Source organism: Aotus nancymaae, unplaced genomic scaffold, assembly GCF_030222135.1.
Source record: "Aotus nancymaae isolate 86718 unplaced genomic scaffold, 86718_ANA_hifiasm-v0.15.2.pri h1tg000099l, whole genome shotgun sequence".
Taxonomy (NCBI): Eukaryota; Metazoa; Chordata; class Mammalia; order Primates; family Aotidae; genus Aotus; species Aotus nancymaae.
Genome location: NW_026988514.1, coordinates 8,520,877 through 8,541,029, shown reverse-complemented (window position 1 = coordinate 8,541,029; position 20,153 = coordinate 8,520,877). Strand labels below are relative to the sequence as shown.

At 47.5% G+C, this 20,153-nt stretch overlaps 1 protein-coding gene across 2 annotated transcripts in view; it reads right to left on the bottom strand.

Moving 5' to 3' along the window:
- Positions 1-6,481, bottom strand: part of ARHGAP22 (Rho GTPase activating protein 22) — a 224,306-nt gene extending 217,825 nt beyond the window's left edge. The window contains exons 1-2 of one of the 2 annotated variants that reach the window (XM_021672238.2): positions 6,241-6,481; positions 2,827-2,989 (exon numbers count right to left, since the gene is read on the bottom strand). In XM_021672238.2, the coding sequence (XP_021527913.1) occupies positions 2,827-2,878 (52 nt within the window). In that variant the 5' untranslated portion in view covers positions 2,879-2,989; positions 6,241-6,481. Of the gene's footprint in view, positions 1-2,826; positions 2,990-5,712; positions 5,802-6,240 lie in introns of those variants that run through there. The other variant, XM_064370060.1, reaches the window with a different exon arrangement.
- Between the last annotated feature and the right edge of the window lie 13,672 nt (positions 6,482-20,153).

Genomic DNA, 20,153 nt, shown 5'->3' with positions numbered 1-20,153 from the left:
CCAACCAGCACCTGCACAACCCACTCAACCAGCATCTGCACAACCCACCCAGTCATCACCTGCACAACCCACTCAACCAGCACATGCACAACCCACCCAACCAGCACCTGCACAACCCACTCAACCAGCATCTGCACAACCCACCCGGTCATCACCTGCACAACCCACCCAACCAGCATCTGCACAACCCACTCAGTCAGCACCTGCACAAGCCACAGAGCAGCTACACAATCCACCCAACCAGCACCTGCACAACCCACTCATTCAGCACGTGCACAACCCACCCAACCAGCATCTTCACAACCCACCCAACCAGCACCTGCACAACCCATGAAGTCAGCATTTGCACAACCCACCCAGTCAGCACCTGCACAACCCACTCAACCAGCATCTGCACAACCCACCCGGTCATCACCTGCACAACCCACCCAACCAGCATCTGCACAACCCACGCAGTCAGCGCCTGCACAACCCACCCAACCAGCACCGGCACAAGCCACCCAACCAGCACCTGCACAACCCACCCAACCAGCATCTGCACAACCCACGCAGTCAGCGCCTGCACAACCCACCCAACCAGCACCGGCACAAGCCACCCAACCAGCACCTGCACAACCCACCCAACCAGCATCTGCACAACCCACGCAGTCAGCGCCTGCACAACCCACCCAACCAGCACCGGCACAAGCCACCCAACCAGCACCTGCACAACCCACCCAACCAGCATCTGCACAACCCACGCAGTCAGCGCCTGCACAACCCACCCAACCAGCACCGGCACAAGCCACCCAACCAGCACCTGCACAACCCACTCAACCAGCATCTGCACAACCCACCCGGTCATCACCTGCACATCCCACCCAACCAGCATCTGCACAACCCACCCAATCAGCACCTGCACAACCCACCCAGTCAGCACCTGCACAACTCACCCAACCAGCACCTGCACAAGCCACCCAATCAGCACCTGTACAACCCACCTGGTCATCACCTGCACAACCCACCCAACCAGCATCTGCACAACCCACCCAGTCATCACCTGCACAACCCACCCAACCAGCATCTGCACAACCCACCCAACCAGCATCTGCACAACCCACGCAGTCAGCGCCTGCACAACCCACCCAACCAGCACCTGCACAAGCCACCCAATCAGCACCTGTACAACCCACCTGGTCATCACCTGCACAACCCACCCAACCAGCATCTGCACAACCCACGCAGTCAGCGCCTGCACAACCCACCCAACCAGCACCTGCACAAGCCACCCAATCAGCACCTGTACAACCCACCTGGTCATCACCTGCACAACCCACCCAACCAGCATCTGCACAACCCACCCAGTCATCACCTGCACAACCCACCCAACCAGCATCTGCACAACCCACCCAACCAGCATCTGCACAACCCACGCAGTCAGCGCCTGCACAACCCACCCAACCAGCACCTGCACAAGCCACCCAATCAGCACCTGTACAACCCACCTGGTCATCACCTGCACAACCCACCCAACCAGCATCTGCACAACCCACCCAGTCATCACCTGCACAACCCACCCAACCAGCACCTGCACAAGCCACCCAATCAGCACCTGTACAACCCACCTGGTCATCACCTGCACAACCCACCCAACCAGCATCTGCACAACCCACCCAGTCATCATCTGCACAACCCACCCAGTCATCACCTGCACAACCCACTCAGCCAGCATCTGCACAACTCACCCAGTCAGCACCTGCACAACCCACACAGTCATCACCTGCACAACCCACTCGGCCAGCATCTGCACAACTCACCCAGTCAGCACCTGCACAACCCACACAGTCATCACCTGCACAACACACCCAACCAGCACCTGTACAACCCACCCAGTCATAACCTGCACAACCCACCCAACCAACACCTGCACAACCCACCCAACCAGCATCTGCACAAGTCATCCAACCAGCATCTGCACAACCCACCCAGTCATAACCTGCACAACCCACCCAACCAGCACCTGCACAACCCACCCAACCAACACCTGCACAACCCACCCAACCAGCATCTGCACAAGCCATCCAACCAGCATCTGCACAACCCACCCAGTCATAACCTGCACAACCCACCCAACCAGCACCTGCACAACCCACGCAACCAGCATCTGCACAACACACCCAGTCATCACCTGCACAACCCACCCAGCCAGCACCTGCACAAGCCATCCAACCAGCATCCGCACAACACACCCAGTCATCACCTGCACAACCCACCCAGCCAGCACCTGCCTGTGACCCACCTGCATAACCTAGCCAATCATCACCTGCACAGCCCACCCAGATAGCATCTGCCTGTGACCCAGTCATCCCATTTGGTCTAACAGTTACCTCCAGATACTTTTCTGAGGGTTACTGAGGCATCCTCACTTTTTCTCTATGAGCCCCTTGGCTGGATCCTTTCCAAGCAGGATGTAGAGCAGCCTTCAGCTGCACACAGCCTTTCCCTGTGAAGGACGTGCCTATCACCCCAGTGGTACTTATGGAATCCATAAGGACATAGAGGTCCTTATGGATTCTGAATGCAATCAGAGCCCTGAGTCATTATTGCCCAGGACCCTGAAGCCTCTGTTTTTCAGGCAGACACAGAAGAGCTGCAGCAGTTCAGGGGTGAAGTAGTTCAGGGGTTCACCCATTGCCAGGAGCTGAAGGAGGTCAGAATCCTGACCACAGATGCCACCTGGTGCTCTCAGCCACAACAGCAAGACAGCCCCCGGGGACCCCATCCCTCAAGCAAGAAGTCAAATGCAAAGGTAATCATTTCCCACATAGAACATAATAAAATTCTTACTGAAATATCTGGCTGCAAACGTTCTCCTTTTGCTGGAAGCTGTCGGCAGCATAATGAAGCTGGCAGTCTGTGCAAATTTCTTCTGTATCCTTTTTATAAAGAACCAACCACATCCTCAAGCAGACAAGCTAATTCCTGTTTTCCAGTAACAGGAGATCCACATCTATAGAAAAGAAATATATTTAGAATGCCCTTTATCTGGTATTTTCTTGGATTTTAAACAAGAAGCCTCGATGTGAGGAATTAGTTCAATCAGCATAAGTGCACCTAGGGGTCTTGGAATGGTCTTGGTCAAGTCATGGGGTCTTGGGGTATCAGTTCCTCAAATCTGTAAAATGGAAACAATAATGACAACCGCCTCTGAGAACAAACGGAGGGCCGAGGAGTGGAAAGAAAGGGCGTTGTGGGCAAAGCCTTCAGCACACATCAGATGCTATATTTGATTTTTTTCCATGAGCTGACCTGGATATAAGGGGAGCTGGGCTTCCTGAGAGGCTCAGAAGTAAGTACAAACAACACTGCAACATTTGCAGCATGACTTCCAGGATGCATTTATGGCCTTCCGCTGGTGGGCATAGCAGTCCCATGAGTGGGGAGAGCAAGGACTTAATCCCACCCACAGATGGAGAGTCAAGGGCCAGGAACACCCCATGTGAGACCCTCACTGGGCACACAGGCTGCTCATGGCATGGCTTTTCCATTCAATTTCTGGAAATTTAGAATCATAACAGCATAATTTACAGTTGTGGAGAATCAAAAAGAAAAGTCCCGACTATGAAACAGCCAAATGATGCTTATGCAGCCATCAACATCATTGACATAGTGGTCCTGGCATTCCAAGGCAAAGGCAGCCTCCAAGGCGGTGGATACAATGTTATCTAAATACAAGCAGCATTGATACAGATGGAGCAGTGACTCCCGGAAGGGCATGCTACCGAATTTTCTTCCCAGCACCCTCCTTGTCTCTGCTGCTGTCTGTGCTATATTGAGCTTGCATCACGTTTATTGATAGTGACCTGAAACACCTTTCAATTGCAGAGAGCAAAAAAGCAGTTAAAAACCAATCATTGCTATAAAGACAAAACAAGCATAGCCAGTGCTGTGGGGAAATTGTCATCTTAGCCCATGTCTTGGGAATCTGTGGACAGCTCCTGCTGCTAATGTTCTCAGAAAGGAGCATTGGAACAGTGCAGAGAAGGGAGGCAACCTGAGCCTCTGGGGAGTGACCAGGGACAGCTGGGAACAGAAGGAGGCGGCAGGCAAGCACTCAACTGCTTGAAGAGAGCAGCAAGGGCCCAAACCCAAGGCGCCAGCATGTTCTTGCAACAAAGCAGGCAGTAATTTGGGTTGCAAAGGCCGGAGTGCAAGGCGGATAAGAGCCCACAGGTACAGAGGCAGAGAGGAATGAGAGGAAGAAGCCTGTCCCATGACTTGGGGTACAGGGGGCTTTGGAACTAAAAGCCTAGAGTTTTGCAGCATGACTACAAATTAAGGACCAAGTCCAGGTTTTCTCTTTTTGAGTGCTGGGAATTTAGGCATGAGACAGATTTAGCAAACAAAAGTATAGGATGCCCAGTTAATTTTGCAGTGTAACTGTGCTCTAAGTATTTCATGGGGCATAATGTCTGCTAAAAAGGTATGCATTGTTGACCTGAAACACTATTCAGATTTAACTGAGTATCTGGCAACTTTATACCTTCTGAATATCCACTTTCTCTTTGGTCAAAAAAGAAAACTACCAGGTAAGGAACTTTCAATTGCAGAGGAAAAAAAAAAAAACAACAGTTAAAAAGAGGGGATTTATTGACTCCTTGAGTAGGAAAGTCCTCATAATATGGACTTCAGGCATAGCTGGATCCAGCAGCTTGATGATGTTAACCAAGTCTGGGTTTCTTTGCAGTTCTCCTGTTTGCTTCTAGAATGACTGCATCATTCTCAACAAAGTTCCCTCATTATTAAAAATGCTGGACACCAGCTTGCTTCACGGACTAATACTCTTTCATGACCAACACAAAAAGAGAACTTATCTTCCAGTGCCTCTCTCAAACCTGCTGGGAAGCTGCCCTCCTTACTCTCCCAAACAATTCTTCTTGCCTCATGGCCTTGGTTGGGCCACGCACCCCTCCCTGAACCACCCAAACCAATACAATGTGCTGATTGGCTAAAGCCAACCTGCTCTCATTCCAGGAATAGGGTGGGGTTGGCTGGTAAAACCCACCTCAGCTGGTATGGATGGAAAAAGGGTGGATGCTAGAGTGGATACTAGGCACTGCAAGCAAGGGTGGGGAAAGGGCTCCAAGATACAGTGCCCACAGTGGGGTTGTCCTAAGTATAGGATACATGTGAACATCCCCATGGTGTGGGGCGTGTGTGTGTGTGTGTGTGTGTGTGTGTGTGTGTGTGTGTGGTGTATGAGAGGGAGGGAGGGAGAGGGGGAATATTAGTTCCTCTCCTGGGCTATGCTGATTACCCTTTCTTTCTTTCCTCTTGGCCAGGTCAGTGACCCATTTCCTCCCTGCTCTCACAGAGCAAGGGGGCCCCTCCCCAGGGAGACAGTGAGCTGGGCCTCCGCCCTGGCTGTGTGTGCCCGGGCAGGTGCCTGCTCCTCGCTGACCTCCACCCGCACCATGGAGAGTGGAGGTGTGTGTGCAGGGGACACCGCATCGGGAGACCTCTGGTTAGGGAAGTTTTATCAGGAACCACCTCTGTGACCTTTACCAACCTCAGCCTATAGTGGGGACAAGGTCCTACAGCGTGGGCCTCTCCTTTGGAAGACTTGGGGACAGAGCTCTGCCCACCAGCTGGGGGACAGTGACCTCAGAGGGAGAGGGGACAGGAGACTGCTCTCCAGTCCCTCACCCCAGCCCTCACCTTTTCCTCACCCACCTTTCTCTGCAGCAAGTTCAAATGCAGGTCACACCCCAGCTAAGCGGACACAGCTGGGCACAGCTCCCGGGGCCTGCTGGACAGCGCTGGGAAGGGCTGTAGAGAGCTCAGGCTGGACGCTTGTCTCGGGATGACTCAGCCAGAAGCAGCCACCGCCTGCACGGGCCATGCAGCAAACGGGTGCACTGTAGGGGCTGGAGAGGCCCGGTCTTCTGGAGCCAGGCCAGCGCACCCTGCCTGGGCGTCACCCCACCACGGACATTCACAGTGACAGCCAGCACTTCTCAGCACACTGTGTGTCACACGCGTTACCCTGGCACCTGGCAGCGCCCCGAGGTGGGCATCACTGTGGGATCAGGAGGCACTCCAGCCACGGGGTTCACCAGGGCCGAGGTGGGGACGGAAACCCGTCCCTCGGGCGTGGCAGTGGGTTGGCCACGTGCGCCCCAGGGCCCTGTACCCGCAGCTCCCGCAGGGTGTGAGCGGGCAGCGAGCGCGGGCTCCGGCAGAGCGGGCGGGGCTGCTCACCTGGAACCGGGGCCCGGCGTCTCTTCCCCCGCCTCGGCCGCCCGGGGCCTGCCTGGGGCTCCTTCCTCGCCGCCTGGTGGCAGCGCCTGACCTCCCGGCCCGCTCCTCTGGCCCCGCGGGCGCCCTGGCTGTGGCCCTGCCGTAGGCCCCCGTGTGATAAGCTGGCGGGCAAGGTCGGGGGGATGCAGCCAGGGCCCCGCATCCTCAGGCAGGACCGGGCTCCCGGCCGCTCGGCGCCTCTGGGGGGTGAGGGGGGCGGGATGCGGCACCGCGGGCGGTCCCAGCGGGTCAGGAGGCTGCGGCAGCAGGGTCGGGGACGGCCGGGCGAGGCTGACCCCTGCCGGGCACCGCGGGTACCGCCGCGGGCGGAGGCGGCCTGCCTGGGCCCTGGTGTATGACGCCCCCTGGCGGGCATCGGGGACGCGGCCGCCCGCGCTCCTGGACCGCTCGCCGCGCCTTCCCTCCTGGCCTCTGGATGCCCAAGCTCATCTTGCCCCAGCCTGTCTGTAGCTTCACCGTCCTGTGCGCCTGGTGCTATTGGCAGGGCGTGTGGGATTTAGGGGGTTTTCCATACTGAGTCTTCCTTGGAGTAAGTGAATTCTGCATAGCTGGCCCAGTTCTGTGTCTTAAGTATGAGGACAAAGTGGGGGCTGGAGAAATCACTAGCAGGGGAGGAGCCCCGAGGTTGCCAAGAGGGATCAGAGCCACTGTTCAAGGCTCCCACATCTCCCACATCTCCCCCACTTCATAGATTGGGAAACTACGGTCAGAAAGGGTTGGTGCATTCCCCAAGGTCCCAGAGCCACACGCAGCATGGCTGGCATTTGAAAGTCAAAGCAGAGGAAGCAGGCGGTTGGCTCTTGTTGAATTGGCCTCCGGGGTCTGTGGTGGGCAGAGAGATCCTTCTCCGAGAGTGGAGTGACCTCCTGCTCACCTGGGTTCAGCGTCCAGGTTCACCTAGACTCACCTGCACTCTTGTCCTCCTTGACCATGGCAGGGTGGTTGGCCACGGGCTGATAACCTTGGAAAGCCTGATTCAGCCTCTGGGCAGAGCTGGGTCAGTCCAGCCTCAGGGCCATCACTCACCCTAAGCACTGTGGTAACCTCTTGCCAGCCCCTGGAGGTCCCGGGTGTGGGACAGGGTGACCATGGCAGAGGTAAGGAGGCACACGTTCTGCCACAGCACCAGAGCAAGGTCATAGCATCCTGTTCTTGGACCCTGTCAGTCCCTACAGCTATAGGGTGCTCCACTGAAAACAGTGTGCCAGGCCTCCTCTGTGTGTGCCCGTCTGGTGAAGGCTCACTCACTCTCCAGGCTTGCTGGGGGAGGCAGCATGAACTTCAGTGGAAAGGACAGCACTCGGGAGCAAGAGAGTTGAGTTTGACTTCTGCTCCAGACACTTCATAGCCAGGTATCCGGGGAAGTTACTCAGCCTTTCTGAGCCCCCTTCCTCATCTATAAAGTGAGGATAGTAATCCTGCTGACTCCATGGGTCTGTTAGAGGGTGAAGTAAGGAAAGTCAGGCGGAGCACTTAGCTAAGTGCCCAGCGCGCATTAGAATGCCATGCTCATCTCCGTAGCCAGGACGGTGTGTTGCAGCTGCAACCTTTAGCAGGGGCCCTGGAAATGTTTGTGTCCTCCGTTTCCTCTATGATCATCATCATCATCATCACCACCATCATCATCATCAGCAGCAGCAGCAACAGCTAGGGCAGTTTTAGCTTCTCAACTCAGGTTCCTCACACATTGAAAAATATTCTGCATTTAAATTTACACTATGAATTAAAATATAAGTCATTGGGATGAACACCTTATAATCAAACATTCCCAGGTGACCTAGTGCCTGAATTTGCCGGTCTGTTTAAAATCGAGTTGGCGGCAAGTAGCAGAAAACACGACTGCTTTTAATACTTAGCTGGGTCCTGGTGGAGTGAGGCTCCCAGGAGCCAGCAGCCAGATGGTGGCTTTCCCTTGGGCCCTTCCTCGGCCCTCCCCGGTGCCTGAGGGGGACCTACAACCCTAGTCAGCAGTCGGGAAGCTGTCCTCATCAGTGAGCTACCTGGCTTCCGTGAAACTAGGGTCCTGTGTTTGGATACAGGGTTTTTGAAGCTTCTGGAAATGGGATTGGCCACGAAGGTCTTCTAGAAATACCTGCTCACTGAGCCATCATCCCCCGCAAGTGGTCACGTTCTGCCAGAACCACACTGTAGATCATGTTCAATTAGAGTTCTTAGGGTACTGTTTTTTGTTTTTATGTAGTGACGCTGTTTTGTTTTTCTAGTTGTTATAAGCATTGGAGGGCTATATATTGTTTCACGTGTTTAAATATTTAAGTCAGTCAACGCCGGAACCTAGGGATTGTTTCCACCTTCTTTTTGAAAAGGATCACATTACCGGAAGAAGAGATGCGGAGCTGATTCACAAGGGTAGACTAATCTTGACTGCAGTTGGCAGTATTGGCCACGAGGTGGCGCTATCAGCACACGGTTTGAGCTGTTGGGCTTCCCAGCAGTGATGACCAGCACAGGGGCCGAGGATGTCCTGAAAGGAGGGGGTCCGTCCACTGCAGGACGTCCAGAGGAGTCACCTGCGTAACACTCACAGGAAACACCTGCTTCTGTGGGTGCACGACTGGGAACAGGGTGAGGCAAGTGAGTTATCTTGGGTGCAAATTTTAAGGGGCAATGAGCGCCCCCTCCCCTCACCCTGGTCTAGGCCCTGGGCCACTGGGCTGGGACGTGTCTGTGAGGAGCAGAGCTGGGGAGCAGCCCCCTGACACCCCAGGAGAGAGGACGATGCTTAGATCTCAGCCCTGGTCAGGTGGGGCCTACACGGCGGGCATGCTAAAGCCCCTAGTTTGCCCCAGAGGCTGTGCCTGGATAATTGGATGTACTTTCTGGGAAGGGATTAAGGGGATGGACGAGGGGCTGCCCCCATCCCTATTCCCACTCCGAGTTGGAGCCGCAGGGACATGACGGGTGTGGGGGCGGAGCCTAGTGCGTCCCTGGAGTGCCCTTTCCTGTCTGCACTTGGGCTGGGCCAGCCTCTTGTGGTTGCTGCACATGGCAGCCCCCCGAGCTGGAGGAGCCACCATGGAGCAGGCGTGGAGGCCGTGGCAGGGGGTCTCTGCCCAGGGCCTGGGATCTCGGTGACACTGGGAGAGAATGCAGCCTGCAGTATGGCTTCGGAAGCTGGAAGACGAGAGATAACTGTGAAGAAGGCACGGGAAGCTGGGTGCAGAGATGACCGAGCAACTGGCAAACATTTTGGTAAACCTGAGCATCACGGTGATTGAGTGAGGAATAACCAAGATGGGAGTGTTAAGGATGAGGTGGAGCTGATATTCATACAATACGGTAACTAACACTGAACACAGTCACCTGGAAGAGAAGACTGGGGAGAATCGGAACATTAAGACTGCCGGGCACTTGCAGTTTTCACTCCAGATAAGCTCTGTCCAACAGAAATGCAGTTTGAACCACGTCTATAATTAAACATTTTCTGGTAGCCATGTTAAAAAAGAAACAGGTGAAATTAGTTTAATAACATTTTATTTAGGGCAATATATGCAAAATACTATCATTTTTACATGTAATCATTATAGATATTATTTATTGAAACATTTTGTATTCCTTTTTTTAGACAAACTCTTCCAAATGTGGTGTGTATTCTACATTTATAATATATTCCAATTTGGATGCCAAATTTCGGCTGAAAGTATTTTATCTGTATTTAGAGTTTACAAAATTTAGAGTTAAAAAAAGAATTTTCAGATTGTTCTAAACAGACATAAAAGCTTTTTAATAATTGGGTTTTGTATGAATTTCTAAATGTTTAAATAAAATTAAACATTTAAGTGCTCAGTTGATCCAATTTCAAATATGGCTAGTGGCCCTACTCTATTGGACAGTACAGAGGTAGGCATGTAGAAGTCAAATATTCATATTAAAAATGTAAAGAATAACAATTATAGAGTAGAAGTAGAATGTATAACTTCTAAACCAGTAGAGGGTGATATATACAAAAAAAATCCTAATCAATTCAACAGAAGGAGAAAGGGAGAAAACAGTAAAAGAAAAATTACGATAAATAGAAACACAAAAGAAGGAGGTAAAAATAGGCCCAAGTGGCATAAATTTATCAGTAATCATAGTAAATATAAGTAGATTAATCTCACACATTTTTTAGAAAAATCCAATTGTAGCTGTTTGTGAAGACACATCTAAAAATATAAGAACACAGAAAATGTTGAAAATAAATGAATGGAAAAAGGTTGTCAAATAGGAATTAAAATAAACCTAGTGTAGTGAAGTAATGTTAATATGGACAAGATAGACTAAGGAAAGTCTTTGTTAGGGATAAAGATTGTCATTGCAAGATGATAAAAGAAATGATTCACAGAAATACAAAAATCTTGAACCTACATCATCTAACAACACAGCCTGGAAGGAAAGAAAACAAATAAACAGAAATCTGTGACATAATGTGAAGAATTTGAAAATTCACACTCGGTGGAAATTTTATGATAACACTCTCAGAAACTGATAGACCAAGTAGAACACTAGCAACAAATTAGTAGAGAAAGAGATTTTGAACAATGTATTAAGAAACTCTGATATAATAGATACATGTAGAAGCTTGTACCCATGGAATATTTATAGAAATTGAAATGTACCACTTCACAAGAGGGTTCAATAAATCAACACTAAAGAATCGATATTATTCAATGTTCTCTAACCTTGATACAATAAAATTAGACAACAATAACAAGACTAAAAATCATACATCTAAACACCGAAAAATACATTGTTAATTTATGTCTAAAAGGAGATATTGGAATAGAAATTACAAAAATACTTAGAATCAAATGCAACACAGAACCATGATTTTAAGACTTGTCATATACAGCTAACATGGTACTTTGAAGGAAATTTATGACATTAAATGTGTATATTAGAAAATAAGAAAGGTTGCAAATTAATTAACTGAGAATTTAACTAAAAAATTAAGAAAAAGATAGCATGTGATGACAGTTCAGCTTTTTTTTTCTTTCCCAAGTTTAGCTTTGAGAGGGGAATGAATTCTCAATGTTCTACACAATTTCTAACTGTTGAGGGCTCCCAGGTCTTAGGCTTGGGTCCGCCTTCTCCCAGGGAATCTTATCCATTCAGTTTTGAAATGCCCTCTGCATTGATGAGTCCCAGTTTCCAGACTAGAGCTCACCTCTAAGCTACAGGCATCCTTTTCTGACTGCTCCGTTACCCTCACTCTCTAGCATCTCATATCTAACACGTTCAAAACATGTGCTCTAACCTGTCCCAAGCTTGTTCCTCCTTTCCATACCAGTTAATGTTACTACCCACACTAACTTTAGGCAAAAGATGTAGGGGTCATTCTTGAGTTGGTCTGATGATTCATTCTGTGAGTAAGCCTTGTAGTCACTTCTATTTCCAAGATACATCCCAAATCCATCCTTTTCTCTCTCTTTCCATTAGTGTCACCCTAGTGTGCCTCTGACGTTTCTCGCGTGGCCTCATTCGGGAGCCTTCACACTGGTTTCCATGTAGGCTCTATTATCTTCAGGCCATTCTCCATGCAGCAATAAAACATAAATTGGAGCATGCCATTTCCCTGCTCAAAACACCTAGATGGCTTTGCACCATGTTGAGCCTCAAGTTCAAACTTCCTGCCAGATCTTAGAAGACCCTTCCTGAGAGGTCCTCACTTGTTTCTCTAGTTTATCTTGGTCCTCTTCATGCTCAACCTCCCTACATTGGCACTACCACCTTCTTGGCATTATGCTTTCAGCATACTGGTTACTCAACTCCTTTCCTGCCCCGGGGCCTTTGCACCTGCTTCTACTTCTTGAAATGCTCCCTCACATCCTTTCAGTAAACACTTTTTAGTTTGTTGAATGAACAAATACATACTAACCTGTTAGCACAGAGATTTTTATCCTTATTTCATAGCTGAAGACTGCAAGACCTAGAGGGGTTGAGTGTAATTTTTCACGACATTTTTTGTGAAAAGAAATAAACCTAATGGTTCTAGCAAAACCCTTGAGATGACCTCTGAATGGACTGTCGTGAATCACGTGTACAATCCTGAACCCATTGCTTCAATTGGGGCAGGGGACAATTTCTTCTGATGGGTCTTGGTCATGCATCCACCCCACTGCTGAGGGTAGAATCAGCTCCAACCAACACACGTGGTGTGAGGTTGAGTTTTGGGGGTGCTCCTAAAGCAGGTTTATTTGTAATAGCCTCTAACTGGAAACAGTCAAGATGGTTAAACAGGCGAATGGTTAAACACACTAGCAATGGAAAGGAAAGAACTACGGTTGCTTGCAGCCACTTGGGTGGATCTCAGGGACACTATGTTTAGTGAAAAGAGCCAGACCCAAAAGGTCATAGGCTGCATTATTCCACTTATATAACATTTTCAAAATGAGATGGAGAGCAGATGAGAGGGGGCCAGGGGTTAGGGACAAATGGGGCAGAAGGTAGGTGTGACTATAAAGGACAGCATGAGGGACAGCTTGAAGCCATGGGATAGTTGTGCACCCTAGTGGTTACATAAATCTGCATGTAATACAACTGGAGTGATACACATTGCATCAATGCCAGTTCCCTGGTTTTGATATTGTACTAAGTTATGTAAGATAGAATCATTGAGAGACACTGGGTAAAAGGGGACATGGGACCTCTGATTTTTTTTTATAACTTCCTATGTCTCTATAATTATTTCATAATGGAAAGCTTAACACAGAATACAAAAGAGCGAATACTCACTAGTAGCAACAATATACATTACCAGTCTAACATGTGGACACATAGAAAGATTGACTGTTGCTACAAAGGAAGTTTTTTTTTACTGTGCCAATGCATGTTATTATTACTATACTCTTAAAGATTTCTCTAAAAAATCAAAAAGCAAAATATGTATGATAATTAAATAATGCAAAAAATTTAAAAAAATTACTTGAATAAAATTAAGTTCTTATTGCAATTTAAAAAAATTAAACTGTTAGCATTTCTGGTGTTCGTTTTGCATCTAGTGGCTGGTATGAAGAATGTGTGTCACACTTTATGCATATGACATTATACATCTAGAACCACACATTTGCATCTAAGAGTGAGTGAACTGTTTAACAGCATGAAATATTTCCAGGCTGCCACAAAGAACCATTGTGAATTTTGCACTGATAGATAAGTACCTATGAAACTGTGAATTTGAACTCAAAAAGAAGAAAAAATACCTGCCTCACACTATTCAGAAATGAGATTTCTTATGGAGAAGCTACTACATTTAGGTGATCTGAGAGGAAGAATCTGGAAATTGAGTTTTTTCCTATTGCTTCCATGTTCAATTCCTCCCAGACACAGAAGCAATGTTCCTGCTAGCAATGACACAACTCACAAACATACACTGATCCTATAAGCCAAATCCCTAACACTTGGATCCAATCACGTTTTCTTTTGAGGATGTACATAGGACAAGAGATGAGGTGCCTGGACAACACTAGCATGCAGGGTCAGAGCCATGGGTCACACAGGGCAGCACTGGGTACACCTCTGGAGGAACGGAAGTGCCCATCTGCACATCCACCATGTGCTGTGTGTTGGGGTTCTTATGGGCCCTCAAAGTGTAGAGTCCAAGACAGGGCTTCTCTTGACTTCCTGATTAGGTAGCATCTTCTGTCAGTGCTTATGTGAGTATGAAGACACCACTGACTCCATGGCCATGTGTCACCAGGTCTACACCATCCCCTCCAGCAGGCCGGGCTCTCAGAGCATACGGAGTCTGCCCTGCTCACCTTGGTCTTTCCACCCAGGAATAGCACATGGGTGCTGGGGCTCAGAAGCTTTTGGGGCAATAAACTGGACAGGATTATTTGTGAGGCCACTGGGAGCCCAGCTCTGTGGTTTCTCCCTGTGAAGTAGAGCACAACCTCCCTGCAGGGAGACTTCTGGGCTTGCCACTCCTGGGCCAGGGAGCTCCTGTTGCAGTTATGCCTTGGGCTCCATGCCACTCTGAAACACAAGGGCAAGGACTTCATCCAATGCTGCTTCCTGACCAGCTTATCCTAGTGTTACTTTTGAAAAATGTTTTCTTCTTGTCTTTTAAAAAATTAATCCCTGAACCCAGGAGGTGGAGGTTGTGGTGAGCCGAGATTGCGCCATTGCACTCCAGCCTGGGTAACAAGAGCAAAACTCCGTCTCCAGGAAAAAAAAAAAAATTAATCAGGCATTAGTTGATTTAGAGATGGCCCTCCAAATCTCTTCCCTCTCAGTGTGCTCATGCTCTTCCTTCTGTCAAGAGGTGGAAATGATGCTATGCAGTTCTGCATGTAGACCCTAAGAAGCCTGGAAGTTTCACTGTCTTTCTCTCTGGAAGCCAAGCTGCCATGTTTTATAAGATTTGCAGTGTCTAATGAATGATAAGTGAGCATGGGAGGAAAGAGCAGCTACAAAGGAAGAGCAACAAGGCACCAATCTTGTGAATAAAGCTTCCCTTGGATCTTCCAGCTTCTAGCCCCCTAACAAGTGCAGCCAGGCAGCTCTTGGTCCATGCTATGTGGAGCAGAAGAACCGCCCAGCCAAGCCCTGCCCACTTCCTGTCCCACAGAATCATGAGAAATAATAAGTAGCTATTATTTCAAGCCACTATATTTTGTTACATAGCAGCAGACATCTGAAACACTCCAAATAAAGCTTGGGAAAATTTGACTGTTGAATGTTTGATTGAGCACCTACTATTTCTTAGATCTGTGCTAGGGGCTATGGCTATGGAGACAAGCAAGAAAAAATCCCTGATTCAAGAGCTCATAATCAAAACTCAAAGAGGAAACTATAACAGAGCGATTTGCAGAATGAATGAGCAACAGGAAAAGTGTAGGGGACTGTAGAGGACTAGGTGGGAGGAGAATCCTATCCCACAAAGGCAGGATTGAGGACTGACATCTCGCTCAGTGCCACCATCCAGCAACAACTACTGGGGGCAATTTGTGGCATTTCTCTCTAGTGGTTTTGTCAGTGGATTGATTTGCCATGGATGTAATGACAATTCTGGTTATAAATGATACTGAAGACTCACTGTGTCCTGGGTGCTTAGAGCCAGTCCATTGCTTCCCTTGAAACCACTCAGAAAGAAGGCTACTGCTGTGGTGCCCATTGTATAGATGAGGAAGCTGAGGCTTACAGAACTGAAGGTCAGGCAGCCAATGAGGCACAGAGGCAGGACTCCTACCCAGGCACTTCAACCCCAGAGCCTGTGCCTGCAGCCAGACTGCTCATCTGCTTTTTAACTTACCATTATAAATCAAGCATATCCTTATGGTATTTAAAATAATGTCTGAAACAGCATATTACTCACTGTATGCTATGTTACTTTAAAGTCTCCTATGATTGAACACTTCAGATTATTTCCAATATGCTGAGAGCACCTTTCCACATAAAGGGTTAGTTTTTCTTCCATCATTTTAAAAAAATGGTTGAAGAAAATGTATAAGAAGCCTTGTCAATATTAGATCATTTTCTTAGGATGAATTCACAGAAGGGTAAATAACAAATATTTTAATTTTAGGGTCTTCCACAAGAAATTTCTGGAAGGAAAAAGCAATCAATCTTGGTGGGTGACGAAGTCACACTCATCCATATTTTCAGCAATTATCCCCACATTTCAGAGCTTCTCCAGAAGCACAGAGAGGCACTTCTGCAGAGGACCCAACCAGTTATAATGAAACTGCCAATGAATTTCTTCTCAAAACTTGAAGTGAACCTGTGGCTGAGGTTTGAGAATTCAAATGTGCCCCCTGGGCTGGTCCTTCAGTGAGTGTGGGCAGAAAGCAGAAGTGGCTTCACCTTCCTGCCCTTCCCCATACTTCAGAATTGGGCCAGGCTTTGGTAAGCCCTGCTGTGGGTGGGTGGAGTGGGTTGTTTGAGCCACATGTCTTCTTGGTAACTGGTGGTGGGGATGGGGACATCTCCTTAAGGAGCAAATATTGCCACTGTTTTGCTTTCCCCAGGCCTGATGTCACCCCAACTGTCACAACTCTTCATGAGGCAGGCCGGGAGGGTCCTACAGCCCCTATTTAGAGATGCAGAGGCTCTGGGAATGACCTTACCTGCCAGCTGTTTCTCTCTCTGCTTCTCTGGTGCCGAGTCCTTCTTATGCTACCAATGATTCTGATAGCTTCTGGGACCCCGCTGGCCCCAGAGCCAGGGAGGAAGACGCACTCCTCTTCATTTCCTCCTACGCTCTTACGTGAGGTAGTGGTAAGATCAGGCAAGCCTCTGATATAGTGGTGTGCTTAACCCTAGGTAAATGCTTAACCCTAGCCCTAAAAGAAAATATGAATATTTACATATGTATGATTATTATAAATTTTACTAATAAAAGGATGCATAATGAATACCTTACAAATAATAATGATAAAACATGCAATACTCTAGGTTGTAAATTTCATAGCTGATTGATTGTAACAGAATGCTTTCACTGATTTTTGCCAAGCATTGGTATCCCTAGCCCATCTATGGTCTCAATTTAATCATGATTTGACAAATGGAGTTGCATTTCAATCCACAGTGCTTTATCCAATACATTTATGGTCATGAAATCTGATGTGTAATCTACCGTTAAGTGATGTCTCCTTCTCATACAAACTATATTGATTATACTGCATCACTCTAAGATTCAGCACTATATATGTTGGAACTTCACTCATTTGTCAATGGTGTGACTTTGTTTACTTGAATAATAGTTTTTAAATACTGGGAAAACATTGTCTCAATTGTTTGCACTATTCACAACGTAAGGGCTATAGACAGGACAATTTAAGTTTGATCTACATTATTAACCTTCCTTACCATTTTCTGAAGTCTACTGAACAAAATAACAAACCAAGCCCTTGTTTGTAGTGTTTTCCCATTTCCATGGTGTAAATTCTCCCTCTACAGACAGCTGGAAGCTACCAACGTGACATTCCTACATGCAGTGTTGGGAAGGGATCTGCAGTAGCCACCACGATAGAGGGTTTCCACCACTCAGAACAACAGGTGTGCCTCGCTTATTTAGGTAATAGCAAAATGTAACAGAGTGGTGCATTTTGAGTATTAATTATCTTTGTTTTTAATATAATTTATTAAGTTATATGTTTATATAAATTATATGCTTATATAAACATTTAATAAAGTATATGTTTATATAATTTAATTTTAGAGTTTTAATGGCACAGAAGTATCTTTCTTCATTCTGGATCAACCACATAGAATTTCAATTCTACTGTCAATATTATCTTTGAAATCACAATACTGTCAATGCTATATATTTGCTTTCTAGTTTTTAGACTTGACTTATAAACAAAGCAAGTAAGAGATTTTTCGTTAGCTAATACAAATATTTTAAACCATGATGATATAAAAATAATAATATAGAAAACAAAAGATGGGGAGGAGCAAGGGAGGAAGAATAACTACATCAGTACAGGTCAAGTATCCCTTTTCCAAAACTCTTGGGGTTATAACACAAAGGATAAATGCTCGAGGGGATGGGTACCCAGTTCTCTATGATGTGATTATTTCACATTGCATGCCTGTATCAAAGCATCTCACGTACCCCATAAATATATATACCTATTATGTACCCAAAAAATTAAAAATAAAGAGAATTCAATGAAACGTAATGAGACCAAAAGTGTTTCGGATTTTGGATTATTTTAGATTTTGGGATACTTGCATTATCCCAAAATCTAACTGGGTTACTTGTTGAGCGTCTCTAATCTGAGAATATGAAATCTGACACAGTCCAATGAGTTTTTCATTTGGGAATCATATCAGGCCTTAAAAAGTTTTGGGTTTTGAAGCATTTCAGATTTTCATTTTGGATTAGGGATACTTGGCCTCTAATCTTATCTTTCATAGCTGTGAATGCCATCTTAATTTGATACATAAAAGAATAAATATACTATTTAAGGTCATGAAGGAAATTATTGAAAGACATGTAAAATATAGTGAACAGAGTTGGAAAGGCAACATTTAGAAGGATAAAATAAAAATATAATTCCAAATCAGGAGTAGAAGAGAGGAAGAAGGAGATAGTGTAAGCACTCTAATTTTCTTATTTTCATGTCTGAAGGTCCAAAGGTATTGTCACAAAGTTACAAATCCTGAAGAGGTTTATTAGTTGAAGTTATAATGAAGATCAATCTAAAAATCTAAAAACTACTCTTGGTGATTATTTGGGCAAATGGAAAATGGTCATGGGCAGAAGGGAAACTACTTTTGATGTTCTTATCAACTGACTTTTGTTTGCCAGGTGTGGGTATTATTTTGTAAGTGAAAAAAAAAAAAAAAACCGTATCTACTATTAAAAATGCAACTTCTGCTTCCTCCAGCCTGGACCTTATTTACATTGCTGTAATCCATTTCACAGTGTATATTGATTTCCACCACATGCAGAAACATCTCAGAAGGCCTGAAGTCACACTTTATCCCTGTCTCCAGTTCCCACGGCCCTCTAACTTCCCCCACCAGCAGGGAAGGTGGGGCAGGAATTCTCCTGTTACACTGAGGAGCTGCTATATTTTGTGCCTGTCTACACCACAGTAATTCACAATGTGCTAAACATTGTGCTTTGCCATAAGGTACATTCTTATTCTTCAATCCTCATTACCTTACATTTATAAACATTAAAAATAAAAAAGGCTTCGGGAAGTTCAGTGCCTTACTCAGAGTCCTGCAGTTTAGTGGCTTATACTGGCAGGTTCCTTCTCTCTTGCAGCAGAGAAATCAGACAGAGAATCCAATATTCCCCAGATCATCCTCCCCAGGAAATGTGGTGCTTCCCCGGACAAAATCAGTCAATGCAGAAGGTTCCCGTCTTGTCTCACAGTCCCCTTCAAAAGGGGGAACTGTAGTCTGAGAGGGTGTTTTGTTCCCCCGTGACTGAGTGCAGGGCAGGGGCAGGGAAGGCTTCCCCTCTCTTCTGACCTTGGAGACCCTGGAAATGCACTCTGCGGTCACTGAGGTGCTCTCGGGCAGGACCGTTCCAGGCCTACCAGCTTCACACAGTTATTCTATTGAATTCTCATGAAAACCAAATCTGGAGGGGGAGATCCAAGATGGCCGCTTAGGAGGAACTCGGGAATGCAGCTCCGAGAGAAAGCACAGAGGGTGAGTGGACGCCGTATTTCCAGACTGATTTTTACTGCCCACAGACCAGGAGATTCACACGCAGAGAAGCCACACGGGTCGCCAGCGCCGCTGGCGCCGCTGGCTTGAACGGCGCAGCCGCTGGGCCGGCACCCTGAAGCAACGGCTCACTGTATAAAGTGAGAGAGTCTGAGTCCCCTATAAGCCAGCAAGGGGAGCTGAAACGGGGAGCCAGGCCAGCGCCACGAATCTCAGAGCCGCGGCTTTAGCCAACGCAGCGGCTCCGGAGGCAGATCAGATGAGACGGTGTCCCCTCTTACCCAGCAAGAAGACCTGAAACACAACTGAAACCGGGACGGTCCAGCTCTGTGGAGGAGGGGCGTTCTCCATAGGCACCCTGCTGTTCTGTACCAAGGCAATCCGCCACTACAGAGACTCCGTCACTACAGGGGCGGGCCAACATAGCGGAAGCAGTTCTAACTACACCCAGAAGTTCACACGGAAGCTGGGTGGAGCCCACAGCAGCTTAGCGAAGCCTCTGCAACCTGAGTGTGACTAGGCTGCCACCTTGTGGGCAGGGAAAACAGCAACCGCACAGGGGAACATCATAAAACAGTAACTCCCTGGGACAGAACACCTCAGGGGAAGAGCAGGGGGTTTATGAGTTCTGCCACAGCAGACTTAAAATTACCAAAATCAGAAAGACAACAACTACAAAGTCAGCAGGTGGAAAAATCCACAAAGATGGGAAGAAACCAGCG